This window comes from Eupeodes corollae, chromosome 3 (genome assembly GCF_945859685.1).
Source record: "Eupeodes corollae chromosome 3, idEupCoro1.1, whole genome shotgun sequence".
NCBI classification, from domain to species: domain Eukaryota; kingdom Metazoa; phylum Arthropoda; class Insecta; order Diptera; family Syrphidae; genus Eupeodes; species Eupeodes corollae.
Window position 1 is genome coordinate 75,689,108 of NC_079149.1, and position 26,671 is coordinate 75,715,778.

Below are 26,671 nucleotides of genomic sequence, written 5' to 3' on the forward strand. Positions count from 1 at the left end.
TGAAAAAAAAAACTGGCCTAAGAACGAGACGAAGGCCTTGCTGGACTTATACGATTGTTTTGTTTTATTATCTGACAGCTAGACAAGTCGAGACAAAATTGCGGATAGGTACGTTTTTCTGGGAAATCAAATTTGGCTGTATGTATGTATATAGCGATGCCAAAAAAAAACACGAACTTAAAATTTTCGATTTGATTGTCAGTTTTTAGCAAAAATAATCTTAAAAATGTATACCTATAAGAAAAGGGGTTGAACCACACGCTTACTCAATAAAGAAAATCGGTTCGAGTCAATTTGTAGATAACATACCTAGGTTCTCTATTATTCATCTGTTTATCATTTCATGTTTTTAGTGCTGGACAAGAGTAAATTAACTCAGCCGACAAGATATTATAACGAAATTTGTAAGAACAGTTAAAAACAAGCAGGGAGGGGGTCTATCTCCCCCTATTTAGGCGGGAGAGGCAATTTAAAAAAAAACTATTACTTAAAATGAAAAAAAAATAAAAAATAACGGTAATACTTAAAGTATTAAAAATACGTCCGTACGTCCGTATACGTTCGCGACGTTTTTTTGTTGTACATATAGCTCAACAACCAGAAGAGATATCGACTTCAAATAAATTATGTTATACAGATAATAATGCAGAAAGATGCAGAAAGGGCTCTAAAGAAAATTGCGTGGGTATTTTTTTTAACCATAGCAGTTAAAAAAAAGGTGAACATATTTCATAAACCAATGATACGTGCGACTTGAATTAAATTTTATATTATACATTGTAACATGATTCCACTGCAGTATATTTTTGGAAAAAAATCCAATCAACGGTATTTTTTACAAATCAAAAAACCTGAAACAAAAATTTGTTACCTCGAAAGTTTTACGACTAAAATATGATTTCATCTTCAAAACGATTTTGTGCAACAAAGAATAATGTTTTTGATATCTGGTACAATTTTGAAACAATTCTTATTGACGGTTTTTTTATGAAAAAAACCTAAAAAAAAAACATTACTCAAAGTTGGTAAACAGTGAATTTGGACTCAAATATCTTTATAAGAAATATTGTTTTCAACATTTTAAAAAACTTGGTAAAAATTTACAATCGACTCAAAAAAGCTTTTAAAAATTAAAAAACAAAACTAGATTTTCTTTATATAAAAAATATTTTTGGTAATTTTAAAATTTGTAAGAATAATTCAGCTAACAAATTTCTTAACCTAACACGAAAAACTACAAACTTCTAAGCAAGACAAATAGACAGATGGGATCGGAAGTTATCATTGTGGGTCGCTTCCCAGCCTCTTTTTGAATTATGCTTGAGTGGTCTTATTTTCATAGTAATAATAGTAGGTGCGAGTTAGGTTGTATGCAACAGAAAAGTGTGTGCGAGTTTGGGTGTATGCAATAGTGGATGTGCATGGGGGCATGTTGCCCCTGCAATCCCCTGCTTGGGGACACTTTAGGATTTGGGGTGGGTGCAAGGTGGGGAGGGTACAAGGTGCGCCGGGTCCGCGGGTGCAACATTGGGTGCATGCAAAGTTTCTTTTGCTTTTAAATAAGCTGGATTTAAGAAAAATGTATTTATCCTAGGTATATTTTAATCTATATTCGATTATTAATATAAAAATATGACTACGTAAATACTCAAGCAAGCAAAAAGTAATTTAATTCAAATATTTTTGTTGGTAACTTTCAATTTTCTGAAAAACTAAAAGACATAAAATCACCTAGTTTTCAGTTTTTGAGTAAAAACAAATACAAACAATGAATTCTAAAAAAAAACAATAGTAAATAATCTTAAAGTTTTGAAAAATTACACTTTAAACATGTTTTTGCTCAAATTTTGAGTTTAAAACAATTTTTTTCAAAAACTATGCATACCTAGTTTTCAATTGATTTGAAAAGAATCGACAAAAGTTTTGGCTTTACAAAAATTTATAAAACATAGTTGTAAGTACTACCTACCAATATTTTTTTTAATTATTTTTGTTTCTATTTATCGTAGGTACATATTTTTTTTAATCGCTCCTACCGCCTAAACGGGGGGAGATAGGCTCTCTCTCGCATAGTAAAAAATGCTTGCTTTTACCTAACTGTTCTATACAAATCCGTCATTAAACTTTGTAGCCTCAGTTATCGTACTCTCCCCTAGTGCTGTAATTAATTTTTCTGTTTTTTGAATGCCCAGAAATATTTCTAATTTGAAAGGTAATACCTTTACATATTTCTTATTAAATTTCTGTGAAAGACTCCACAAATTGTAAATGTTACCATAGAGCGGTCTATATATTTATTAAAAGCTAAACTAATAGGTAGATAACAATCAAAACTCCAGACGATTTCATTCCCCCTTTTATATTTTACAGGCTACCGGATTCCAATCACATCTATGCATCCACCACATTTTCGAAATCGTAAAAAAAACTCGAGCTGTGTACCTATGAAGATACCTACTATTTCCTCGTACCGTCGTCGTACGTACCACCCAGATTGTTTTGTGTATTTGTAATGTCGACGAAAAGATGCGAATTCTAACAACAATTTGTGGCGATTTCAATAAATAGTAAATTCATATCTTAAAGTTTTTCTCGCACACATAGAATGAACTCCTAAACCAGCTGTTTAAGTTATTTTTCGGCAAAACAAGATGGCTACCAAAAATTGGTAACATCAATCTTCATACGATACAGACGCTCTCTTTTTTTTCCGTCCCAGACCGAATGAACAATTCGCTTCCAAGACAATACTCTTTCTGAATGCTCTTCTCTGAAAGCTTTCCAGTGCTCCTGTTGTCCTGTTTTAATAATATTTCTTTTTACACCTACATATATACCTAAAACATGCAACTTTATCTAAAATAATACATAGTTTACTCTATTTTTTTTTGTTAAACGTATGTTCACTGGTTCTGGTAAACAATTGCAGGACATTAATTAATGAAAAGAAAACTTATCTTATGCATTCACTAACCTACCTTAAAAATTATGGACACAGAATTGAGTATACAGATATAACAATACATGCATGGTAGATCGTGGATCATGTATACCTAATGGGAACTCGTATGTTGAATAGAGAATCTGTATATATAACATATAAGTACTTAATATGGGTTTGCATTTACCTACCAAAACGAAAAACTAAAAGCAATGAACAACGATGAGTTCCAACCAGCGTTACCACTTTACTTTAATTGAAGTCGATCCACTTCTTTTTTCAAAAAAAAAATTAAATCTATGCTGCCTACTTCGCACCACCACCAAAATATTGAAATCAACTTCATTTTCAAGGTCTGTGTTTCTACCTACTTTAATTCTAATAAAAATAGACTGAATATACTTCTTTTTCCTCTTTATCACTCTTGTATGTACTCTCAAAATGGTCATAAAAATACAGGAGAATTAAAAAACGCTAGTCTTTACATTTGTAGGGAGATTCTTTTTTATCTTGATTCATAAATGAACTATATGACATGTTTCGCATTCCTAAAAAAATTTGAACTCGAGATCTTAATCAAACATGGCATAACGATGGTAAAGAAGTCTGATTCCTGATTTATTTAAAACTAAAATTAACAAAAGCCAAAAATAAAATGAAAAAAATGTATACATTTGTTTCAATTTTTAAATACAGGAAATAGTTTTGAATAGACCTTTTGGATACATGAGCAAGTTCATGCCAGCAATTCCTGCTCCAGCATTTTATTTCTTTTCTATCTGTTATGCTATATGCATTCAATTGTGCTCTAGTATTATTTTGGAATTGATTTTTTATTTTAAATTTGAAGGTTTTTATGTTTAAGTTATCCAAAAAAAAAAAAGGAGTGTTTATGTACTGAATTTGTATTATGAATTCATTAACTCTTTATTGTAGAACTCGTCCTTTGCAATCAAAACTTCCCAAAGTCATTTCATCTGACCAGCACGAGTCCAATATTAGCGATTTCGATTAATTTAAGATATGTTACATTAATATATTGAATTATATGATATGAAGGCTAATATAATTCCAGTTATTTTAATTCTTTCATTCAAATAATGCAATTTAAAAATATGTAGAATAATATGAAAAAGTTAATTTTTGATCTTTGACATTCTACTTCGCTTTTTTTCTTAAATCTACTTCCACTTTTTTTTTAGAAGTGGTAACGCTGCTTCCAACATCTCTTCTAGTTTATTTTTCTAAGTATAAGCATAGTTGCAGTAGTGTTTGTTAAAAGCAAATATAAAATGATAGACACATACAATACAAACAAACTATAGACTGTGGAAGACATAAAATTCATTTCCTGGCGTAACTCTTAGCTACATAGCTCTCTTCTTCAATAACTGTAAATAGTGAGCAAAACAATAATTCATTCTTCCAAAAACCAAATGAACTTCTTGGAACGAAATGTATCCGATTTTATTTCTCCACCAGGAATAGTGGAACTGGAAGCTGAGTGGTATTCTAGTCTGGATATCGTATCCATGCATTCCTTTTGAATTTAGTATTAGTTTTAGTTCAGGCAAATTCATTTGTATATCATTTGATTTGAGCTCATTTTGCTTGTGGTGACGGCGCGGCGGGTTGAAAATAAATATATTCGCATATTTCTTGGGTCAGCGGTTTTCTTATTTTTTATTTGAAAGGAAAATATTAAAAATATACATTCTAGAAAATATTTGTTTGTGATTTAAGAGTTTCTGTTATTTTTTTTAATCGAAAAGTAAAGCGTTACATTACAGAACAAAATGGGATACACGAAATACATTCTTTGTGGATTATTTGCTTTTGGAATATTTGCTACAGGTGAGAAATTTGATATTTCATATAGGTACCTACTTTACCTAGGTTAGTTTGGTGCATGAGGTAATTTGCATGGGTGCGACATAAGTCTTTGTTTGTAGGTTTGGCCGAAAAGTTAGGAGCATATGTACATACCTATATCTATTTATTATAGAAACGAGTTCATCCTCTATAATCAAAAGTTTAGATTCAAACTATATTTTAGAAAACACTTTAAAATTATTCTCAGCTTTTCTCTCAAAATTGTCTTAATATTTTTCAAATAATATTATACAACAAGAAAACGTTCTTCATTCAATCATACATATAAAAAGATACAACATTAATTTCAGTTTCGTTTGTGAGATATTGAATGCATATATTTGATTGTGGATTGTTATTATGTACTTATTCGGTACCCATTCTAAATTAAAAGGCTCTTCTATACAAAAATGTGTATTGAATTTAAAGAAACAGTTACCGAGAAAATTAAGTTCATAAGTAATACAATCAAATAAATGTACAGTGTATCAATTTCATATTCGTATCCCTTCAACAAAAAGTTTGAATGTTTTCCTCATCCAAAATGACTTCAGATACACAAGTAATAACAAAGTGCAAATTAAGTAAGTTCATGGTTGATATATTTTATGGAATTTCTATAGTTGGTACAATTTATTTTTCTTGAAAAATTTAAAGAAAAGAAAAAACTAGAGTAATACTGGGTCAATTTCGTAGGTATTCGTACCCTGTTTTAATCAGTCAAAAAATTTGGTTTTAATATTTTGTGGCATAACTTTTGGAAATAATTACAGCTTACAATCGTCTTTGCATTGAGCTAACCAATTTTTCAGTTGCTTCTGAGGATATTTGTGTCCATTCATAGAGAATTTTCGTCCCATGAATGCGCTTTCGGATTAATGTCTGGTAATTGTGGGGGGGTTTTCAAATCCTTACTGCAATTTAAGAGATGGCACATTCGGGTGCTTTCGCCTTATGCTTTGGGTCGTTATCCTGGTAAAAAGTAAAGTTGTTTTCTATACCCATTTGTGCACCACTATCTTTTAAATTCGTCTTCAAGACATCAATGTTTCCTTTAATTATGTGTAGTTTTACAACTTCAGCTGCTGAAAAACAACCCCTCACTATTACCGACCCACCACCATGTTTTGCGGAAGGTATTCATTATTCGGCTTACGCCAAAAAATTTGACTCATCTATGAAAATGACCGTTTTCCAGAAGTCAAGTCTTGCTTGTTATTCTTTGGCGAATGCAAGTCGTTTAAGTCTGTTATCATGACAAATAAATGTTTTTTTTGCGCGATACTATTCCGTTAAAACCATGTTCCCGTATACAACCCCGCAGCATTTTACTGCAAAATTGTTTTTCCAGGGATTGGAAAAGGTTCTGTGACAATTTTAATGCACTTATCTTTAGATTTTTATTTATTTCACGCACAATTATCCTCTGTTTCTGCGTGTTGAAAATACTTATTCTCGTATCGCGGGCAAGTTTTCAATCCTTTATTTCTTGACAACCCGATTAACAATACTTTAAACCGCTGATTTAGCTCGAATAACTAAAGATGTAATCTGTTTATATGATTTACCTTCTTGATAGTATTTTACGATGAGTTCTTTTAGTTCTTTAGTGGTTTCACTAGCTTTTTTCCCATTGTTGTTAAAGTCTGAGATAAATTGTCTAAAACGCTTTTAAAAATTCTAAATAACAGAAGACTTAAAATAATAGAACATGAATTGACAAAACGCATTTGATAGAAAATGCAAGGGAAATAAAAGCTGCTTGAAATTGATCTAGTTTTGCAGTAGTGTTTATCATTTTAGCATTTACTTATTAAATGATTTTTACCAACTAAGAAAATTTGATAAAATATATCAACCATGAACACACACTTAACATGCATATGGTATTAATGTTCTACAACAAGCCATTCAGGATCAGGAGAACATTCCAATTTTTAATAGAAAGGGTACGAATATAAAATTGTTACACTGTACATAGGTAGTTGATAGCAGTTAAGTATTTCTGCGTGCATGAGGTAAAACCGTTAAAGTCTTTATTAAGTGGCGTATGCATAAGAAAAAATTATAGGCATATTTATTTTAGAATGGCTAAACGTTAACCCGAATGTGCTAGGGTCAATAAAGAGTGGCAGGTGTAACTGTCCTTCGCATTTCGGTTCAGTATCTGTAATCGGTAATTATAAGACAAAGAATGCTTACTTGTCGATAAACTTTCAGCTCAGAATTAAAACATTTTTTAACATCGGTATACCTAGACCTACCTACCTGGTCTTAGTACCCGTTGCATGATGGTTAGTGCGTTGGAATGTCATGCCAGAGGTCTTGGGTTTGATCCTTCTATGCCTATGCCATCTAAAGTTTTTTTCACGGGTACTGCCTCTTGCAAGGAATTGACAAATTTTCCACGAGTAATTCTTGTCGTGAAAAGTGCTTTTTCAAATTAGCCATTCGGATTCAGTTCAAAACTGTAAGTCCCCTCCAACCCTGACATTCTGTTTACTTACCTGGTCGTCATCAGAAGAACAAAATACATATATGCATAATATGTAAATCAACAGCCTGAAATTTGATTTTGCTTCGAAAATTATTTTCTTAATTTTATTCTATAAAACAAAAGATATTAATACCTAAGGTGAACGGAGTAAACTGAGAAACAATACCGCACCGACAAGTGACAGGGCGAAACTCTTTTTCGGATTTTTATAGTACGTATGTTGGAAAGCAAATTTGTAGGAGGTAGACTATAAATTTGCATAAAAAGAATATTTAACAAGACATAATAATTGCATGTTTTAGTTAAAACAAGAATTTGATTTTTTTATTTGATTTACATATATGTATACATACCTACCTAGTTTAGTAAATCCATCACCACAATTTCATATTAAAATTGACTCACATTTACATTTGTTAGAAAACCTGAGTGAAAAATTCGACCTTATTCTCTAGCTTTCGATTCAAACACCTTTACACCTGGCCTGGATTTTGGTGTTAAAGGCGAAGCGAATGCGACACTTCAGTATTCGATCTTGAAGCCTCAAAAAGGTTAATTTTTTAACAAGCTTTAAAATTACTTTATTTTTATCATTTGTACTTATTCTAAAATTAATTTAGTTCGGAAATATTAGCTAAAATATTTTAAAAACGTCCTTCCAAAATCTTTTAGACTTTTTTTCTAATAATTTTAATTAGAAATATGTTTTGGAACCAATTAACCACATCTAGGTTGATAGGGAATTTATTTTTTAGGCTCTAGAGTAGAGTGATTGTCAAAAAAGCTCTGTGTAGCTCTTACACATCAAGCGCTCAGGTTTTTTTATCAGAGCTAGCTCGAAGATTGCTATAAGTAGGAGCTCAGAATAAAATTAATATATGAGTAAAAATAAAAGTGATGGCAGTGCTTTCTCTTCTTTTATTATTAATTAACTGTAGCTAGGAAGTTGTAATCGGTCTGATCTATCAAATTGAAAATGTTTACATTTTCAGGTCCTTATAATCTAAATTGATAGTTTTTAGAAAGATTTCTTTCTCAGCGTGTGTGCGTTCGGTAGTATTTCTATACGTTCGGGATAGGTACTTTTGGACAAAAAATCTCTTACGATATCGTAGTTAAATATCAGTTTTACTACCCTTTGGTCACTATCATTAATTTTAAAAGGATTACTTTTTATAAATTATTTTATAACAGCTTTTTATAAGAAAGTGTCCAATTTCATACGCGTTAACCCTAAAATTCAAAATTCATGTTCTCTGGTAAATTTGTAACATAAAAACAAAATAGCCTATGTCAATTGTCTTCTTAACTATTATTAGCTGCTCCATTCTTAAAGCAGTTCATTTATTTTCGACATTTAAATTTCTGTTTGCATATTACTGAAAAGCTCTTCAAAATTCTAAATAATTTTGCAGTTTATTGGGTTTTGCAAAAAGAAGATAATTTGCCATGTCAATAATTTGTCTTTCCGAATTTGCGTGAAACAAGGCCCAAGTTTCAAGAACTTGTAAGATATCTACTAAAAATACATTTGGTTTTACAGATAATGACATCAAAAAATGATGAAAGAGAACTTTCGATCACAATTTGGTGGGTTGTGTTTTTAGGTACCTAATACAAAAAAAATCGATTGCAATTAAGTTTTATATTACTAATTGTTACTAAATACCAAAATTGGGTTTGTATTAAATTAAAACAAAACCGGAAAGAATAGATTTGTGACCTCAAATATTTTTAAACAAGAAAAATAATATATTCTGAAAAATTGTATGCAAAGTAGAATAAAGCTTATGACATCTGATGCAAACCGAATCGATGTTATTTTTTAAATAAAAACCTAAAAAATCGGTTCACTAAAAATTGGTTAAAATTGTTTTTCGACTTGTTCGTCTTGAGAACGAAATAAAGACATTGACATCAAACTTATTTTATAGAATACAAAATATTTTTATTAATATTTAATTAAAAATTCCATTTGACAGTTTTGTTACGAAAAATTTTTAAAAATTCTGAAAAGTCAGCTTAATTATTGTTTTTAATAGGAAATATTGTTATCAAAATTCGATAAAATTTGTTCAAAAATGCAATTGATAGTTTCATAAAAAATATAAAACACACAAACATTTGATTAACTACAATATATTTAAAACAAATAAAGATTTACTTCGAAGTTTTTGTCACAATGTTCAAAATAATAATTTTAATTTTCGGTTAAATAATAAAAACATATGTATGTACATATGTATATTGATTGTATACTTTTTGAAGTTCCTCAAATGACAATTCGGGTTATTGCAATAAGTATTTTGAAGGACACTAATGGAAAGTCATCAGTGCGGATCGCATCCTAGCTTTTCATTTCTAAAGTTTTTAAGTTAAATTTGTTTCTGGGTACAAGCTCTATTATCTATTTTGCTCAGCGTTAAAAAAGGAAAACGTTTTCCTTAAATTTTCTTGATTACTAAAATGCTACGACACCGTCAACAATCAATGAGATGCACTTGTTTTAAGACATTTGAAACGCAGCATTAAATTGAAATAGATAATGGTATGTTTAGGTGCATAAGCAGTAAAAAAAAAGTATTACATATTTGTGTGGCAAATATATACACACATACATATGTACATACAGTGGCACACTTTATTATCGACGCACCACGATATTCACACTTAACTTTTTTCTATTAATTTAAGTACAAAAAAAAATGTTTTTTTGAGTTTACCATATAACAATAAGGACCACATGGTTAATAGCTATTTGTTTCTCTACTGTTAGTTCAGATTTTGTAACTATTTCTTTGTAACATAACAATTTGTAAAATAAATTTAAGTTAAAATCATATTCATGAGATATTTAAGGTCAACCAAATGCTTTTCTTTTTTCAAAAAGCTTTAGTAAAAGAAACAATCCTCGTTGTTTTAAAATTCTTTATATGTACATATATTTATATAATTTACTTGAAGTCGATATATCTGCCGGTTCTTGAAAATGGTTGACGAAAAAAGGTTTCTCGAAAGTAGACACGCAAACACATACATCTTTTATATATAGATTCTTGGGACATTAAGACGTTGAGAAATGTAAAAATGTTTAATTAGTAAAAGATTCAATTCTAAGTAAAATGTTCATGAATTCAGCATTAATATTATAAGCAACATGATCTATAATATAAGTACTGTTAGCATCGTTGGAAAAATCATGTTTTTATCCAATAAACCCTTCGTTGGCTTCTTCACACCCGTATATCTTTTGTTCATTTAAATTTATTTCACCCACATTAACTATCAAATCCATGCGGAAAGGAATAGCGCCTTCATATCGGACAATTAATGTCATCTATGTCTAGCAATTATAAATTTTGGATTACGATTTTTTCCAAGTACGAGTATGAGTATGAGGGTTGTGGTGCAGTTAGGTGAGAAATGAACCTTCTTTCTTTTTATTTGGTTTATTTCTTTTCAAAATAATTATAACGGCGAATAGCACTGAACAATAATCATGTATCGAAAATGCCAGTATATGTATGTATACAATTAAACTCCATTAGTAGTGCTCCTTCTACTAGAAATTGTCGGTACGTTTCACCCATTTTAATTAAGACCGACATTTTCCATTGATCTCAAAGCCAAAGAGATTTTCATTTAAATTTTCAATCCCTACATCCTAGCTCTTCTTACCCTTGCCCAGACCGTATTTCTGTGGAATTGGAATTGCATCGCATTCATGAGTCACCATAACGCATGGATTTGTTGATTGTAGTTGAAGATTTTTAATGAATCGTTCTGGATTGCTTGGTCAATGTATTGTATGTCGTTGCAGGGGGAATTCATTTAGTATACATACATATACAGTCATGTGCAGACCAAATTCGAATATAAAAAGGGATCAAGATTGTTTGCTTGAGTTTGTATGGTGGAGCTCGGTGTTATATGAATATTGTAAACATCTCACGTGCACCTTTTTAAAGCTCTGCATACATTGTTCAAGAGTTCATAGATATGGGAGGTAGTTTTATGCAGATTACTCTTTGTACATTTTTGATGCTCTTTAGACACAAAATTACACATGTGCATGTTATGTACGAAAATGTATCAATTTTATTATATGTATTAGTATTGTATGGGTAATAACACTGTATGATTAAATTCTGTATTTCAAAATTCTGTTTATTATAATACTTTTTTTCAAAATGCTGTAAATAGGTTGAAAATTAAAATTGTTTTGATAATTTAAAAAGTGCGCACTTTTATACATTATCAAAACGATTTTTATTACATTACAGCACATAAATGTACACAGTAGAGAACACAGCACCTTGACAGAAGGACAGAAGAGAAAGAGCACATGACAACAGCACGCGGTAGGTTTGGAGACGGTCCTCCATCTGTCTACTAACCACGATCACTGATGCTTGATTTCGGTGATCAATGGGAACCGAAGCTTTATCAATGACTAGGCAGTTGCCAACAAAAAAAATAAAACGATTTTTATTTTTCGGATTATTTACAGCATTATGAAATACAGAATCTTGTTAACAGAATCCTTTTTTGGAGAATAAATCATAAAAAATGTGCATTAGCATTATGTTCTACTAAACTTTCCTTGAACAATAACATTGCTACCTATGAGAAATCACAAGTCTTTGAATTAATAAAAACAAAAACAGAATAAATAGTATCTTCTTCTTATTTTCTCTTTCTTATTTTTTTCTTCTTAATGGTTTGTATCTCTATGACATTTTTACATGTATTTTTCTCATCATAATAAACAATTGCGCAGAAACGTTTGTGCAAATTTAAGTACATACCTATTTGTATAGTCTTATTTTGATAAAGTACACTATTTCAAACTTACAATATTTTGTAATACAGAAATTATACAAAATTTTGAGGATACAGTATAAATACATCATCGAATCGCTCTCAGTTTTTCATAAAGATCAACAATAATACAATTAATAATAAATTAAGAAGTTGATATTTTTGTTGCTTATTGAAATTCATTTAAAAATAGCTTGTTAATACCGCTCAAAACTTGCGCAAACATTTTAAAGTACCCAGATGTGTACCTACCGTTTCTAAAAGAAAACACTTAAATTACTCGTAGATTGAACATGCACAAGGACCTGCATAAATACATATATTTATTTATAACGTTTATTAAAATAGTAAACAGGCACTTTAGTTCTTATAAAGTTCTGGGTAAGGTATTAAGTGTATTTTAAAAAAAAAACACGGTTTATCAAAACATATATACAGTATAGTAACATGTGTAATCTAATATTTAAAGGTTCCATATTTTGCTTATCTTGATAAGTTTAACACATCGGCTTAAGAAGAATATTTAAGGGAAATTGTATACTTTTCTGGATTTATATTTTTAAAAAAATGACCAAACAAGTAACACTTTTTTGAAAAAAAAATCAAATACTAATTGTTAAGTAACATAAAAACACTCGACCATATATTATCACACATACATTTAAAATAAATGACACGATGGGAAATGAAGCAAAATAAATCGTTTTCTTTTGCAAATCCTTTATGAACTTCCAAAGAAAATAAAACCTTTAATGTTGTTCTCAGATTTTATTTTTATTTTGTCCAAAGTGTACTGCACTCATATAACGGATAACTCTTAATAAATATGTCCATTTTTCCAATGCCTTGTAGTTCTGGTTCCTTTTCAGTCCACAATTCCAGCAGATAATCTTCCTTTTCGCTACCCCAAACTTTTCTTTTCTTATTTGTTTCCCATGTTCTGTAAATTTATATCTGTATAAATAAATTACTTACCACGACCAAGTTATGAGTTTAATTAACTTCACTATTTTATTTAAATTGAAACCTCTGCAGTTGTGGACGAAATATTTCTTTTGACAGCAGCCAACAGCTAGTTTGTTTACATTCAATTGAGCGCTGAGTGTTTCAAAAGGTTTGTTTGTTTAGTTCATCTTTGAATAGCTACTAGTTTTCGACAGGTTTTATATAAAACTAGTGATAACTTGTGGCTTACGAATAATGTATGGGAAAACTTGAGTTCGCGATGAAGGTTTTCGACCGAAACCTAAATTTGTTTGGGTTTGGTATTAAAAGCCTATAAAGAGTCTAAGGTTATGCTTCGTCAAATTAACGAGGTCTCTCTTTAATTCTACTTATTTCGAAATCCATGATTAATACTAAAAAAAAATATATATTTTAAATTGATAACTTGTTCATTGAATAGTTGGAGGAAGTACAGAAGATCTAACCACAGAACATTTTTGAAATGCTTAAAACAGGAAAAAAACATGATTCATGGATAATAGCAAGAGGGTATATCACGCTTTTACGAAACAAGGCTGCAATGCGTTTTCGAAATATTAACTTCCACTCGGGTTTTCCCCTATTTCTACTTACAATGATATCTTGGTCGTTATTCAATATTTTGGCGTTGCGGTTCCACCTCCTAAGAAAGACACGCATTTTCGATTAGCTTTAATTGCATACAAATTCAAATTAATCGTATCCTTTATTATATAAAAGTATTGGTGTATTTAATATAATCCTTGATGTCTCACTGAAATATATTTCGTGCCGAGCATCATACATTTAAATATGCACACAAAGCATGCATGTGTATGTTTTTTTATATTAAAATATTGCCCAAAAAGAAATTACAACACATTTAGTTCAATTTGTACTCTCAGAAGGCACTATGCAAATATTTCAACCTCTTATTGAAACTTACTTAAAATTATTGACCTTAAAACGTCCAACTTTTAATGTTTTTTCTTTCATATAATCATGATGTCATTGCTTTCGTTCCAATATTGGTAGGTATATGATAAATTGCTATCTAGGTCATTTAGCTTAAAGACCACAAAACAAAAATATTATCCGAAACATCATTCCATATTAAATTGTTCTCATCTTAATGAACATCAAACAAAAACAATAACCTTGCGATCAACAAAATTAAAGAACAGCCTTTTCTTTTTTGAACTGTTTTGTCAATTTTTTTCTTAATCTATAATTGGAAAACTTACGGATGTGGGTGACATCATACCAGATGTTCGTTTGGAAGTTTCGTAAGGGATATTTTTTGAGTCCAAGGCTATTGGTAGACACACCCAGCAACACAAAACAGACTAAAGCACTAAGTTAAATACTACTGAATAAAACCGGGAGGGGTTTCGAAATTCTTAAAATATATATGTATAGGTATATACTCATTTCCATATACATACATACATACATAGTAATGTAAATACAATTTGTTTTTAAATTGCATTTATTTTATTCAGAGGAATATACAAAATTATTAGTATTTATTAATACATTACAAATTTATAAATATTAATAAATACTAATTTATATTGTTAACACTTAAGAGCAAAAACCAGTTTTCCTAAAAATATAACAGGTTAATTAGTTTAATGCTTTTTATAATAAAATAAAATCATATCCAAAAAGTAAACATAGAAATATATAAATATCTGTGTTTGAAAAATTTGTTCTTCGTATGTGAAATGCAATCTATAGAAAGCTTTTATGTCAAATCATATGACCAAACACTTAAAGAATTGACAAAGAAAATGTTAAAAAACATATTTTTACCAAAACACAAAGGTGGCGCTACAGCCCTGTGTGAAATAGGGAACACAAAATAATAGGCCTCTTAAAAGTTTAAATATATTTTTTTATATACTTTTTTGGTCGAAATCGCATTTTTCATATGCTCTAAAATAATTTAAGTAACCTTTCCTTTAAGTACTGTTTTCTTAAAATGCACCGCTTAATGACCCTCTCTTAAAATCTCGATATCGAAAAAAAATATTATAAATAATAATATGGGCGATTTTTTTAACTTTAATTTATAAATTAAAAAAAAAGAACTGATTAAGTTTGCCGCTTTTTTTCTCGTTTTTTTTTTTTAACTTAATACAACACATACAGTGCAGTGATTTCGTAACAAAACTAAAAAAAAAAACAACACAATAATTTCTTGAGCTTTTACCTCCGACTCCGTTTAAACTACTTGTCACAACTAGTAGTTGTCTAGCCGTTTCCGAACGAAATGATATTGACTGTTGTTACTACAGTGAGATGTAAGTTTCCGTTGTTATAAAGCCCTGTCATCGTTATATTCGACTAATCAAATGTGTGCATGACCAAAAGTTGCACTCCTTTTATAAGCTCAATCGATTGTAGTAATCGTGGCGTGATGGTTAGTGCGTAAGAATATTAAGGACTATTTCAAGTAGTTTTAAAGTAAAAATAAAAAAGGGTATCCATATTATTTTTTTTTTTTTTTCAAATTTTCTAATAAATACAAAAATAAATAAAATATAAATTGAAGTAAAATAGATCTTAGGGCCGAAAGGCATTAGTATTAAGTGTTATAGTTTAACTTGGAGTGTCCGTATGAGACCATTAAGTTAATTGTAAGTTATGGATAATTAGGCTAGTTTTATGAATTTTTGTCTAGCTTTAAGATAGATTTAAGAATTAATAATTAAAAATGAATTAAAAAAAAAACATATGTATGTTAATGTTTTTTTTAAGTTTATCGTCGAAGAGAAGTTAGTGCGTAAGACTATCATGCCGGAGGTCTTGGGTTCAATCCCTGCTTGTCAAATCTAAAGTCTTTTTTCACAGGTACTGCCTCTTGCGAGGAATAAATACATCCTTCAAGAGTAACTTGTCATAGAATCTGCTTTCAAAAATTAGCCGTTCCGATTCGTCTTAAGAACTGAAGGTCCCCTTCATCCCTATAGCGTCATTACTCCCACTCAGGAATGGTTGAGAGTTGTGAGTAGGTAAGGTATAGACATAACAGCTCAATTAGTGCTGGAAAGCGCCGTTTTAGTACCATTAACTGGTTGAACCTATACATTGAAAAATAAAAAGATAATATTATGACGGATTTATATTGACAAAATTAGCAATCCTAGAGCTATTTCGTCGCATTCAGAAATTTAGTCAGTTCTTTGATTTTTATCTCATAAAGTTCAACAAGTTCTTTAATTAACCTTCTGTCTGGGACTGCATAAAAGTTCGATAGAAAAGTTAGCTTTGTTTCTTCTTTTAAATTAGTAACGAATCCCATGTTCTTCGATTCTATTTGCAACACAAATATATGGCCCGCAGAGACTTTAGTCAAATCACTTACACAAAGTCAAAAACAGGGTGTTTCTTTGAATATCAAGTCAAAAAACTTAACAGACTTGCCCTCTTCTACCAAAACGTAAGTAGACTTCGCAGTAAGACTGCTGACATTTTTCTTAACAGAACCTTGGATTAATTCAAGCTTTTCCGACACAGAATTTTTAGTCAAGAGTTCGAATTTTAACGATCGTCATGAAGATAAACATTTATCTTCAGTTTCTTTTCCATTTGAACTATCAATTGATCTGGTCTGTGTAAAGATAATAATGCAGACTTAGACCGCTTTAATTTTAAACGTTTACATCCCTCTAAAAAGTTTGTAGGCTATTTATAGCGAACTCGACTTGGCATTAGACTTTCTCACCAATTTGTCCTGCTCTGACACCAATATTGTTTTCTTAGGTGATTTTAATTTACCAGACATTGACTGGATTCCATCTGGAGACAAGTCCTGCCTTGATGCATTTCTTTCTTCTTTACAATTGGAACTACATATCTTTTCTCGATAAAATCCTTCTTATTAAATTACAGAAAACTGCAACTGTATTAAAACTTAAAAACTCGAATTCTAGATTTACTCACCCCCCTTTGGACTTAAGTATTCACTTTACTGAACACAGTAATTCCTTTGTTTGCTTGTTTCTCGATGTTCAAGGTCCATAGAGTCTAAATACAAATTTTTTAGAGAGATGTCTGTGCGTGCGAATGTACCTCCCTTCATACGTCGCCCGTACGTTCGCGAAGTTCACCAGTAGAGATATGGACTTCAAATACATTTTTTATACAGATAATAATACAGAAAGGATTCCCAAAAAAATTGAGTGGGTGGATTTTTTTACCATAGCAATTTAAAAAAAAGGTCAACATTTTGGTTAACGCAAAATACCTCATGAGCCAGTAATGCTAGCCAATTGAATTTAATTTTATATTATATATTGTATAGTGATACCAAACAAGTATATTTTTGAAAAAATACAATCAATAGTTTTTTTATAAATAAAAAAAAAACTGAAAAAATTGATGGCTTAATTTTGAGAAAAACCGAATTAACAGTTTTTTTTTTACAAAAAATAAAAACCTAAACAAAAATAATTGCTAAAAAAAGTTGGTTTTTTGGTTTGAAATATTGACTTTAAACTAATTTTATCGTATAAAAAATATTGTTGTCAACACTCAGTAAAATCGAATTGACAGAAACAAAACAATGCTTATACTTGATAAAAATTTACTTTCGACTCAAATATCTTTTAAGAAATTAAAATTTTGGCTTCAAACAATTGTATCACACAGAAAATATTGTTTTCAAAATTCTTTAAATTGTTTATAAAAATTCAACAGTCAGTTTTTTCATAAAATATACCTACAAAAAATAATACGCAAATGCTTCTTAAATTGGTAAAAATTGGTTTACTTCTAAAAATCTCGTTGGCAAAAATAGATTTAGAAATCAAACTATGCATGTATGTATATGTAAAATAATTTTGATTTTTTAGAATAATTCAACTGACAGCTTTTTTAACAAAACACGAAAAACTAAAAACCTTTTTAGCAAGGCAAAGAGACAGACGGGATGGAAAGTTATCAGTGTGGGTCGCATCCATCACCCCTTTTATAATGTTGGTTTCTAATTTCCAGTTGTTGTCTGAATATTTAACCAGTTCTGGAATTTCTGATTCATTAGCATTTTCTAATATTGACGAATAGTTTCAAATTTGTAAAAGATCTTTAATTATTGTTTGAACAAAAATTTACGTTTAAAGAAATACAAACTTTAGCCGCCCGTGATACACGAAGGAATTGCGTTTATTGCGTAACAAACAAAATAAGGCATGGAAAACTTACATCAAAACTCTGTCTCCAATCAACTTCTCCTAACAAATTTTGGAAACTTGTAAACTTAAAGAAAAAATCAGATGGCTTTCCAGTTAACTACACTAACAAGATCCTTTCATTAGTGAATCATTTTTTAAAAACCATAAAGAACTTGAAGTATAGTCCTATCATCTTCATTCCTTTTCGCAATCTGGCTGTAATCACGTCTCTGTGCTACATAGTACGGTTCTTGATTTTGTATCTGTTTTGATTGATGACTTGTCAGCCGGTCCCGATGATATTCCCACCTTGAAAATTTATCTTATGAGGTAAAATTTAGAAATTGTCATTCAAAACCTTTGGTTGCTCAATCTGGTGTTCCCCAGGGAAGCCATCTTGGCCAATTTCTTTTCATCCTGCCTATTAATGACGTATCTATTTAGATGCTCATTTCTGTTCCAACTTAAAATTTCCAAATCGAATTAATTTTATTGTCAATAAGGCAAGTTCTATGCTTGATCCCTATGTTACTCTTTCTTTGTACAATTAATTGTCATGTTCGTCCTCATCTTGAATATGCTTCGCTGATATGGATTCCCTATTACAAAATTAAAAGAAAACGTATTGAATCAATTCAACATAATTTCATTCGCTTTGCCCTAAATGGTCTTTCTTGGGATGATCCTTATGATCTGCCTCCCTAAGAACATCGTATTCAGCTTCTTCAATTGCGGTCTCTCCATCAAAGGCGTTTTAATAATGACTGAAATTCATGCACTTTATTTGCTATTTTGCGTACATTTGAATTACCAAGGCGGAACTCATCACCTGCGTACATTTTATTTTAAACATATTGACTTCCATAGAACTAACTATGGGAAGAATGAAGCTTTAGGTCGAATGAGCATTTTATATAGCTTAAATTGTTCATCGATCGATTTAAATCTAAATAAGGTAGGATTAAAATCATTGTTAAGAACCAGGGCTCCACTATCGTATACGTCTCTATTTTATTTTTTGTTCTGTAATAGTCAAATTTAAATGTTAATTATGTTTTTTATTTTGTGCGTGTTAGGCTATAATTGTATTATTTTCTTACTAACAACTACAAAATTACTTATGATAAGCCTCTGATCGTAGTTGGCCGCTTGCTATTATAAGCAAACTACTTTCGGAAGTTTCTAAAGTGTAAAAAAAACTTAGAGTTACTAGACTTTTTTGGGTTCTTGTAGCTCGAGGATTATTTTTTTAGTTTTGAAAGGCTCCTTATGAATGATGTCCCAAGAAATTTTTAACTGTATATTTTCTTGGGCTGTCCATTTCGCAGCAATTTCCGCACTGTATCAGTTGTCAACGATATCTTCTTGCAGCACTCTTTTATTTTTAAATTTATCGTAAATATAACCAAGAGTATCCAATGCAATAACCAAATCGTCATTAAAAGCCTTAAACTTTGTTTAAACAATTTGGAAAATGTTGTTTATTTACTTCATAGCTGAATATTTATGGGACAATTCTTGTATTGGAATATTATTCGACTACCTTTTTGTTGAATTGATAGCTCAGCATCACAAGGAAGTTCACCTGACATTGCTTTTTACATCCTCCTAGTTATCTTTGGTGAATGTTAATATCCATATCGTTACATTTATTTCATTCAAGACTAAAAGTTTGATAAGACGTTCATCCAAATTCATTTTTAGAGACAATCATTTTTGCTAAGCTAAATTCATATCTTCTAGCAGCCTCTTAGCCTATCGGTTGTAGAACTTTATATAGAATTGAATATTGAACACAAAATTTACTTTTTAGTCCAGAGATCAAAAGTAAATCTCAACCTTTTGAAGGTCTCTTAAATTACTCTCACTTGTTGCGATTTACAAAAATGATCACTTAATAATTAGTTTACTCAATTTTTTTTTCGGTTTCTGAGAGAAAAACATTTTTTTGACTTTTTTTAGGTTTTGGTTAACCGGTGACCACTTATTGCTGAGAGAAAATAATAAATCTCATTTGGAGATTTTTAATTTACTTTATTCGTTAGAAAGTTCTTTGTTTAGAATCTCTAAAAAATGTTTATTTAGTCATTTATCAACACCCTTTGATTCGGCCTACCCTCGTTTGCCGTTGGACACTAACATCCTTTCATTTTTTCAAAATCTCAAATTAAAATCTCCTAACATTTTTGTGATCGCTCTTCCAGCAACGCAAGTATCAGTGGAAAGAGCGTTTTCTTCTCTAAGTTTAATAGTTAGTGAAAGAAGATATAATTTAAATCCAAAAACTCTTGAGAGTTTACTTTTAGTTAGGCTTAATAATTAAGAATTAAATTTTTTTATTTGCAAAATAAAGAAAATCATATGATTTATCATTTTAACCATTTTTGATTTATTTTTAGTTAAATAAGTCAACAGACCCGTGGCATGATGGTTAGTGCGTTGGACTGTCATGCTAGAGGTCTTGGGTTCGATCCCTGCCTATGCCATCTAAAGTCTTTTCACGGGTACTGCCTCTTGCGAGGAATTGACAAATTCTCCAAGAGTAACTATTGTCATGAAAAAGTGCTTTCTCAAAATTAGCCGTTCGGAGTCGGCATATAAACTGTAGGTCCCCTCCATTCCTGACAACATTACTCGCACACAGGAATGGTTGAGAGTTGTAAGTCACTAGGCTAGGCCTTGGTTCTCAACGGACTGTCGCGCCACCCATTTTTTTTTTTTTAAGTCAACAGATAAGAGATATTTGCGAACTTAAATGATAACTCTCACACAAAGACCTAAAAAATTAATTTTTAAAAATAAATCACAGACCAAGAGAACAAAATGAAATTGGCGAATTAAATAAATCTCAGTGAGAAACCGATTAAAAATAAAGGTCAATGGTTATTTTGGATCTCTGCTTTTTACTGTTAATTTTTGAGAAAAGTTATAGTATATAGTTATAGTATATAAAAAAAATCACTAAATTCCGAACTGATATTTACTTTTTATTTAAATTCTTGAAAAACTACATATATTAACATCAAATAATGCCGTTTTTTTATATACTTATGCATCTATGTATAGTTTAATTGAATAGATTTTTAAGAAAATATTATTTTTGAATACTATACAATTTTGTTTCTTGCGTATTGAGGAAAGTACGCAAGAAGAAAAAGGAAAAACAACTGGGACTTTCTCCAGAAAGTTTGAAAAACAACATTTTTGTGAGTATAAATCTGAAATTCTGCAGATTAGTTATAAGAATGAATTTAGCCATTTTGTACTTTCCTTATACCCCTTAGTAAAGTTAGTGAGTTCTAAAAAGCGCAATTAAAACATTTAAAAACCCAGGCGAAAAAGCGCAGATTTTTTTCAAATGTATAATACGATTCTAAATTTTGAAATAAATGTGTACCTTGAGTTTCCTAAAATAATCGAACATTTTTTACTTAATTATTTTCGAAAACTCGTCAGCTTGTAGATATATGTACATCATAAACACAGTGTAACAACCATCACTACGGTGTTAAACAATGAGGTACGTATGTCCAAATTACCTTTGACTTCTATATTATCTTTGCAAGCATCTGCATTTTCTCGACGTAAAGTAAGTGTAAAACAAATATATGTATACATACATATATAGGTATGTATGTACTTAAAAATAAAATTTATTTGGTTTCCGCAATTTTTTGTTGAAAAATTCAATGCTTATGCAAATATTTCAAAAAAAAATAAATTAATTGAATTTGTCCGTCCTCCACCATATGTACATTGTACATATACTAGTACCTTGTTCCTATGAAGTATTCATATGACCCAATTTCGAAATTCTATACAATGTTTGCGGAATTTATTTGCGTCAACATCACATACCTAAACAAATGTTATGAAAGTACAAAACATTCAATTTCTTTCAATTCTAAAAATAGGTTATTTAGAGTAATCCAATACAAAGGTCATTAGTTTTTAGTAATTATTGTATTTGTATCTAGGTCTAGGTAGTTGTGTATTTTTTTTAAAACAAAAACATTTCAATGTTTTCCCTATATAATTATAAGCGTTTACTTCTCCAGAAACATTGGAATAATTGCTCATTCTGCTCATCTTTACATACATATGTAGGTCTAATCCATATTTTAATTTCGAGTTGTGTCCCAAAGTTTAACATTGACATTGCTTATGTTATTACATAGATTAATCAAAATTGGTTGAAACTGTGTATGATTGATGGTGGTAATGCAAAATTTAAAGAGAGCCACTGCAACACACTTCCTTAAAATGTTTAATGAATTTTGTGATTAAGTAACGCATGAGTAAACCACATCTTCGAAGGTGAAATATCTACAAGTAAAATTAAATCATTTCTACAAAGCACGGTCTTTCAAAGATAAAATCAGTAAAAAATTGGGCCATGTGTCCCAGTAATTAGAATCCTAGAAAGCTGAAAGTTTTGTCTCGTAACTGTTTATGTTTTTAGTTACCAAAAAAGTGAAGTCTACCGACTTGTTCGCTTTGCTAAAGCCTAAGCAGGTAGGATTGAATGAAAGCTTTTTACGTAAAAAGCACTTTCCTTGTAAAATTTTAATTTTGTTCTCGATTCAAACTTATCTCCTGTTTTTTAAAAATGTTTTACTAAAAATGTATTGTAGCTTATCTTATAACTCCGGGAATTAAATTTATCAAAAATAAAAACAAGATTTGAACGAAATGTATACATACAATAAAATAAGTTTTCAGTAAAATAACAAACGAACACCTATTGGATTTTCCTTTTAGATGAATGAGTTCCTAGCAAATTATCTATAAAGCCTAAGGACAAGCTCAATATATGTACAAAAAATAGATAAAGAAAAATCCCAATATTTAAGTGAGGACAACTTCGTTTTTAATTATAATATTAATGTACAAAGAGGATATAAATATAAAAAGGTGATTATATTGGTAAACTAGCTTAAACATTTAATTATTGACAGTAGTTACTTGGTCTCGCCTCAGAGAATAATATGTTACAAAACTTAATTTAGCTTGTACAATGAAGTTAATTTTTCTCAGAATAACTTTTAGTGGGCTTACAATTTTTTCGTCTGAATTATTTATATAACTAACTCTTGAACTTAATTTAAATAAAACGAATTGTCTTAAAGCCATACCTGCAAAAACGCTCAAACAATTGGCTATTGAGGCTTCTGATAAAAATACAAATCAAGCTAAAAAACTGTCACGAGAAAAAAAGTACATACATTGTCGTTTTCGAATTAATTATATGTCTTTCTTTCGAATAATAAAAATATAATTCACCTAAAAGACTTTTATTTCGATACATTATTGGAACCCTTCGAACATGAAGTGAAGAATTGACATTACGCGCTCACAGTATTTGTTGAAATTAGCAAGTCACCACTTCCTTGTTCTGAAGGAGCTGTTGTGGCAACTAATTTATTTATTTTCGAAGTATATCAGCTACAGAGCTATTAAGCTTTTCACTTTTTTGATGAGCAAAAAATTATGAAACACTTTCTAAATTTTGTTTCTCAACTTGGCTTCTATATACATATATGTAGAAAATATATTTTTGTATTGCTTCATAATGTTGCTCCCTATAAAACCGTTATTTGTTTTTAAATTTTCGTAAGATATAATGGAATTATTTAAATAATTTGTTACTAAAGAAGTTCTTACCGTCTTAATAGTAATTAATGATCAAAAACGGGTAACTTTGTTTGTATTTTTAAAATAACCATTTGAAACATTTTTTTAGTTAAATGTATTAAAAACAAGTCAAGCATTGCATAAACAAACAAAAAATTAAAAAATTGTATGTACGAGTATACAAAAATTAACTAAAACAAAAAACACTAACGATTGGCAAAGAAAAATGCAATAAATTAATATCTTTTTTTGAGAAATTTAATGGCATTTATTTTCAAAGATAAACTTATATTAATACGGGTATGTTTTTAAATTTTTAAAATATTCCTACTATTTTTAAACATACTCTTTGGATACTAGAAATAAGTTCGTGCGACCAGTTATGTTTTTTATTTTTATTTTGTATGTCAACATGTGTTTGCCTAACTTTTAGTTCTCACGACAATTATAACAAATGTTTTAAATGTTTAAAACATTTGTAAACCACTTCTCTGAATAAGTCTACACTCTCATTACCTTAACCAACAACATTATTGTAACGTTTAATAAACTAGCAAAGTGAGACAAAACACTAAAGATTAAACATAACCACTTTAAAACACTAACTTTGCACGAAATGCCAACAATAACATTTATTAGGCCTTTCGTGTAAAAAAATTGATTAGCTTGAAATGCCAAAAAGTAAACATCATGACCATTCTAAAATCTAGTTTAAAGAACTTGCATGCAGCACAAAAGTGTGCAGTTTTAGTTCAGTTTACCTACACACATACTTTACTTTCGCGGTCAGTCATCAGCCGAAAATTAGCATACAAAAACGTGGACATGTCTTAACAATACAATCCTGGTGGAAGTGAGACCATAAGCTTTGTTGAAAGTATAACTAAAGTATCAATTACGTAATATATAGAAAACCTATATTTATATTGTTATCTTTCGCCCTACCAACTGATGTATTATTAAAATGTCTTATGCAGTAATGCCAATAATCATAATTTCAATTTAAAGGTGTCGAATCGTATTAAATTTGTTTTTTTGGTTTGATTTATGTGGATTGATTGTTATGTATGACTTCTTTTGGTTGGTTCTTGGTTCTCATGAATAATTTTAAATTTCAACCAACTCTCATAAATAAACTTGGTAGACGTTCAACCAGCACTATTAAACACTATTAAACACTATAATTTGTATTATAATGTGTCTATCGTTTTGGTATCGATTTCTTTAGATGTAAAAATCGCTAAAATGTTAGTTTGTATGCCTAAATTGTGCCAAAATAAATATTTCAGTACGACCATACTTGCATCTCCTTTTACTCACACCCTGCTTCTGTACAAGAAGCCTATAGGGATATAGTGGGAGAATTTGTACCCTATCTTCCACAGGATAGTAACATTAATAATTTCACCACTCCTGCATATCATTGAGTAAAATGATGAAAATTATATTATTTAATTTCAGGATATTCTAGCCCACACCCAGAAGATGGTTCTTCGACAAGTAATAACGGTGAAACCGTTCAAAACGATCAAAGCGACGATTACGAGTACGAAGATCGGAATTTGCCAGCAGATCCAGTTAAATCTACAGCTTTCAGTCCAAAATCCACAATGTTACCTTATTTCGATATGAAAATTGTTAGAAGAACTGTTAAGCCTGGCAGTAACATATCCCTTGAATGTCCCGTAAAGAATTTAGCAGGTAAGAATTTCTATAAAGTACTGAATTTTCCAAGTTAATTCTAATTTATTTCTTAGATACCAATGTAATTCTTTGGTTCAAAGGAGAAAATACAATAACGAACAATTTGAATGTATTGGACAATGCCTACGAAGTGGAAAAACACAACTTCAGTTTAATTATTAAGAATGCTACAGAAACCTTTAATGGAATCTACTACTGCGAAATTGCACCTCAGAAAATAAGATTGCAAACTATTTTGAAAGTTACCAACGAAACCACACCTACAATTCCAACTGAATCTAAACTGCCCCAAGCCAAGGAAGCAATTACTTCAACGATGCCTGGTGCAGGCGCCTCTGATCTATCTGCTTTGGTCCCGCTAGTTCTGCTTTCGATTTTGATGTCTAATTTGTCAAAACACAGATGTTCTCCATCATTATTATATTGTTGAATGCTATAAGTTTCTACTTAAAACACATATGTACATACATATGTATGTACATATATGCTTAATTAATTTGTGTAAGTAATTTAAAAACTAGAATGACTTTTGTACTTTTCTTTTATTTCTGCTCAGAATCTAATGTTTTCAGTAGATTTTGTTGTTGAAATAAAAGGAAATTTCAAAACTCTATAAAATGACGTACCTGCGTCTGCCTGATTATTTTGAGTAATTTATTGTTAATAATAAAAACTAAATCAAATGAAAAGTAGAACTTATTCACCATTTATTATTGATTAAATTAATTATGGTTAGTCGTAAAAGTGATTTTACTAAGATATGTTTATTTTATTAAGTCTTAATAGTTTGAATAGATATATTTAAATACATAAGTACGATTCACCAAAAATAAATATACTTTATGTATCCATAAAAGAAAATATTGCTAAGAATGTTTTTTTTTAACGTTAAGTAGGTACAGTACAATTTATTAATGAAACAATTTATTTATATAAAAAAAAAACATAGATGTATTATATAAGTATGAACAAAAAATACTCTGAGTACAAATTGGTTACTTAAAAAATTGTAATTATATTTTTAGTAAATTATTAAGTTTTGAAAGCCTTATGAACTGAGAA

General features: G+C 30.0%; 1 protein-coding gene across 1 annotated transcript; it reads left to right on the forward strand.

Annotated features, from left to right (window-relative positions):
* The first annotated feature begins 4,458 nt into the window (after positions 1-4,458).
* LOC129951724 (uncharacterized) lies at positions 4,459-26,671 on the forward strand. Its single transcript, XM_056064028.1, has 3 exons — positions 4,459-4,795; positions 25,367-25,606; positions 25,663-26,671. Exons 1-3 carry the CDS (start codon positions 4,738-4,740, stop codon positions 26,037-26,039), a joined length of 675 nt encoding a protein of 224 aa, XP_055920003.1. The 5' UTR covers positions 4,459-4,737; the 3' UTR covers positions 26,040-26,671.

Excerpts from the sequence above, each read along its gene's own strand:
- LOC129951724 (XM_056064028.1), top strand. The coding sequence starts at position 4,738 with ATGGGATACACGAAATACATTCTTTGTGGATTATTTGCTTTTGGAATA. Across the intron at positions 4,796-25,366 it reads TTTTGGAATATTTGCTACAG|GATATTCTAGCCCACACCCA; the intron begins GTGAGAAATTTG and ends ATTTAATTTCAG. Across the intron at positions 25,607-25,662 it reads TCCCGTAAAGAATTTAGCAG|ATACCAATGTAATTCTTTGG; the intron begins GTAAGAATTTCT and ends TTTATTTCTTAG.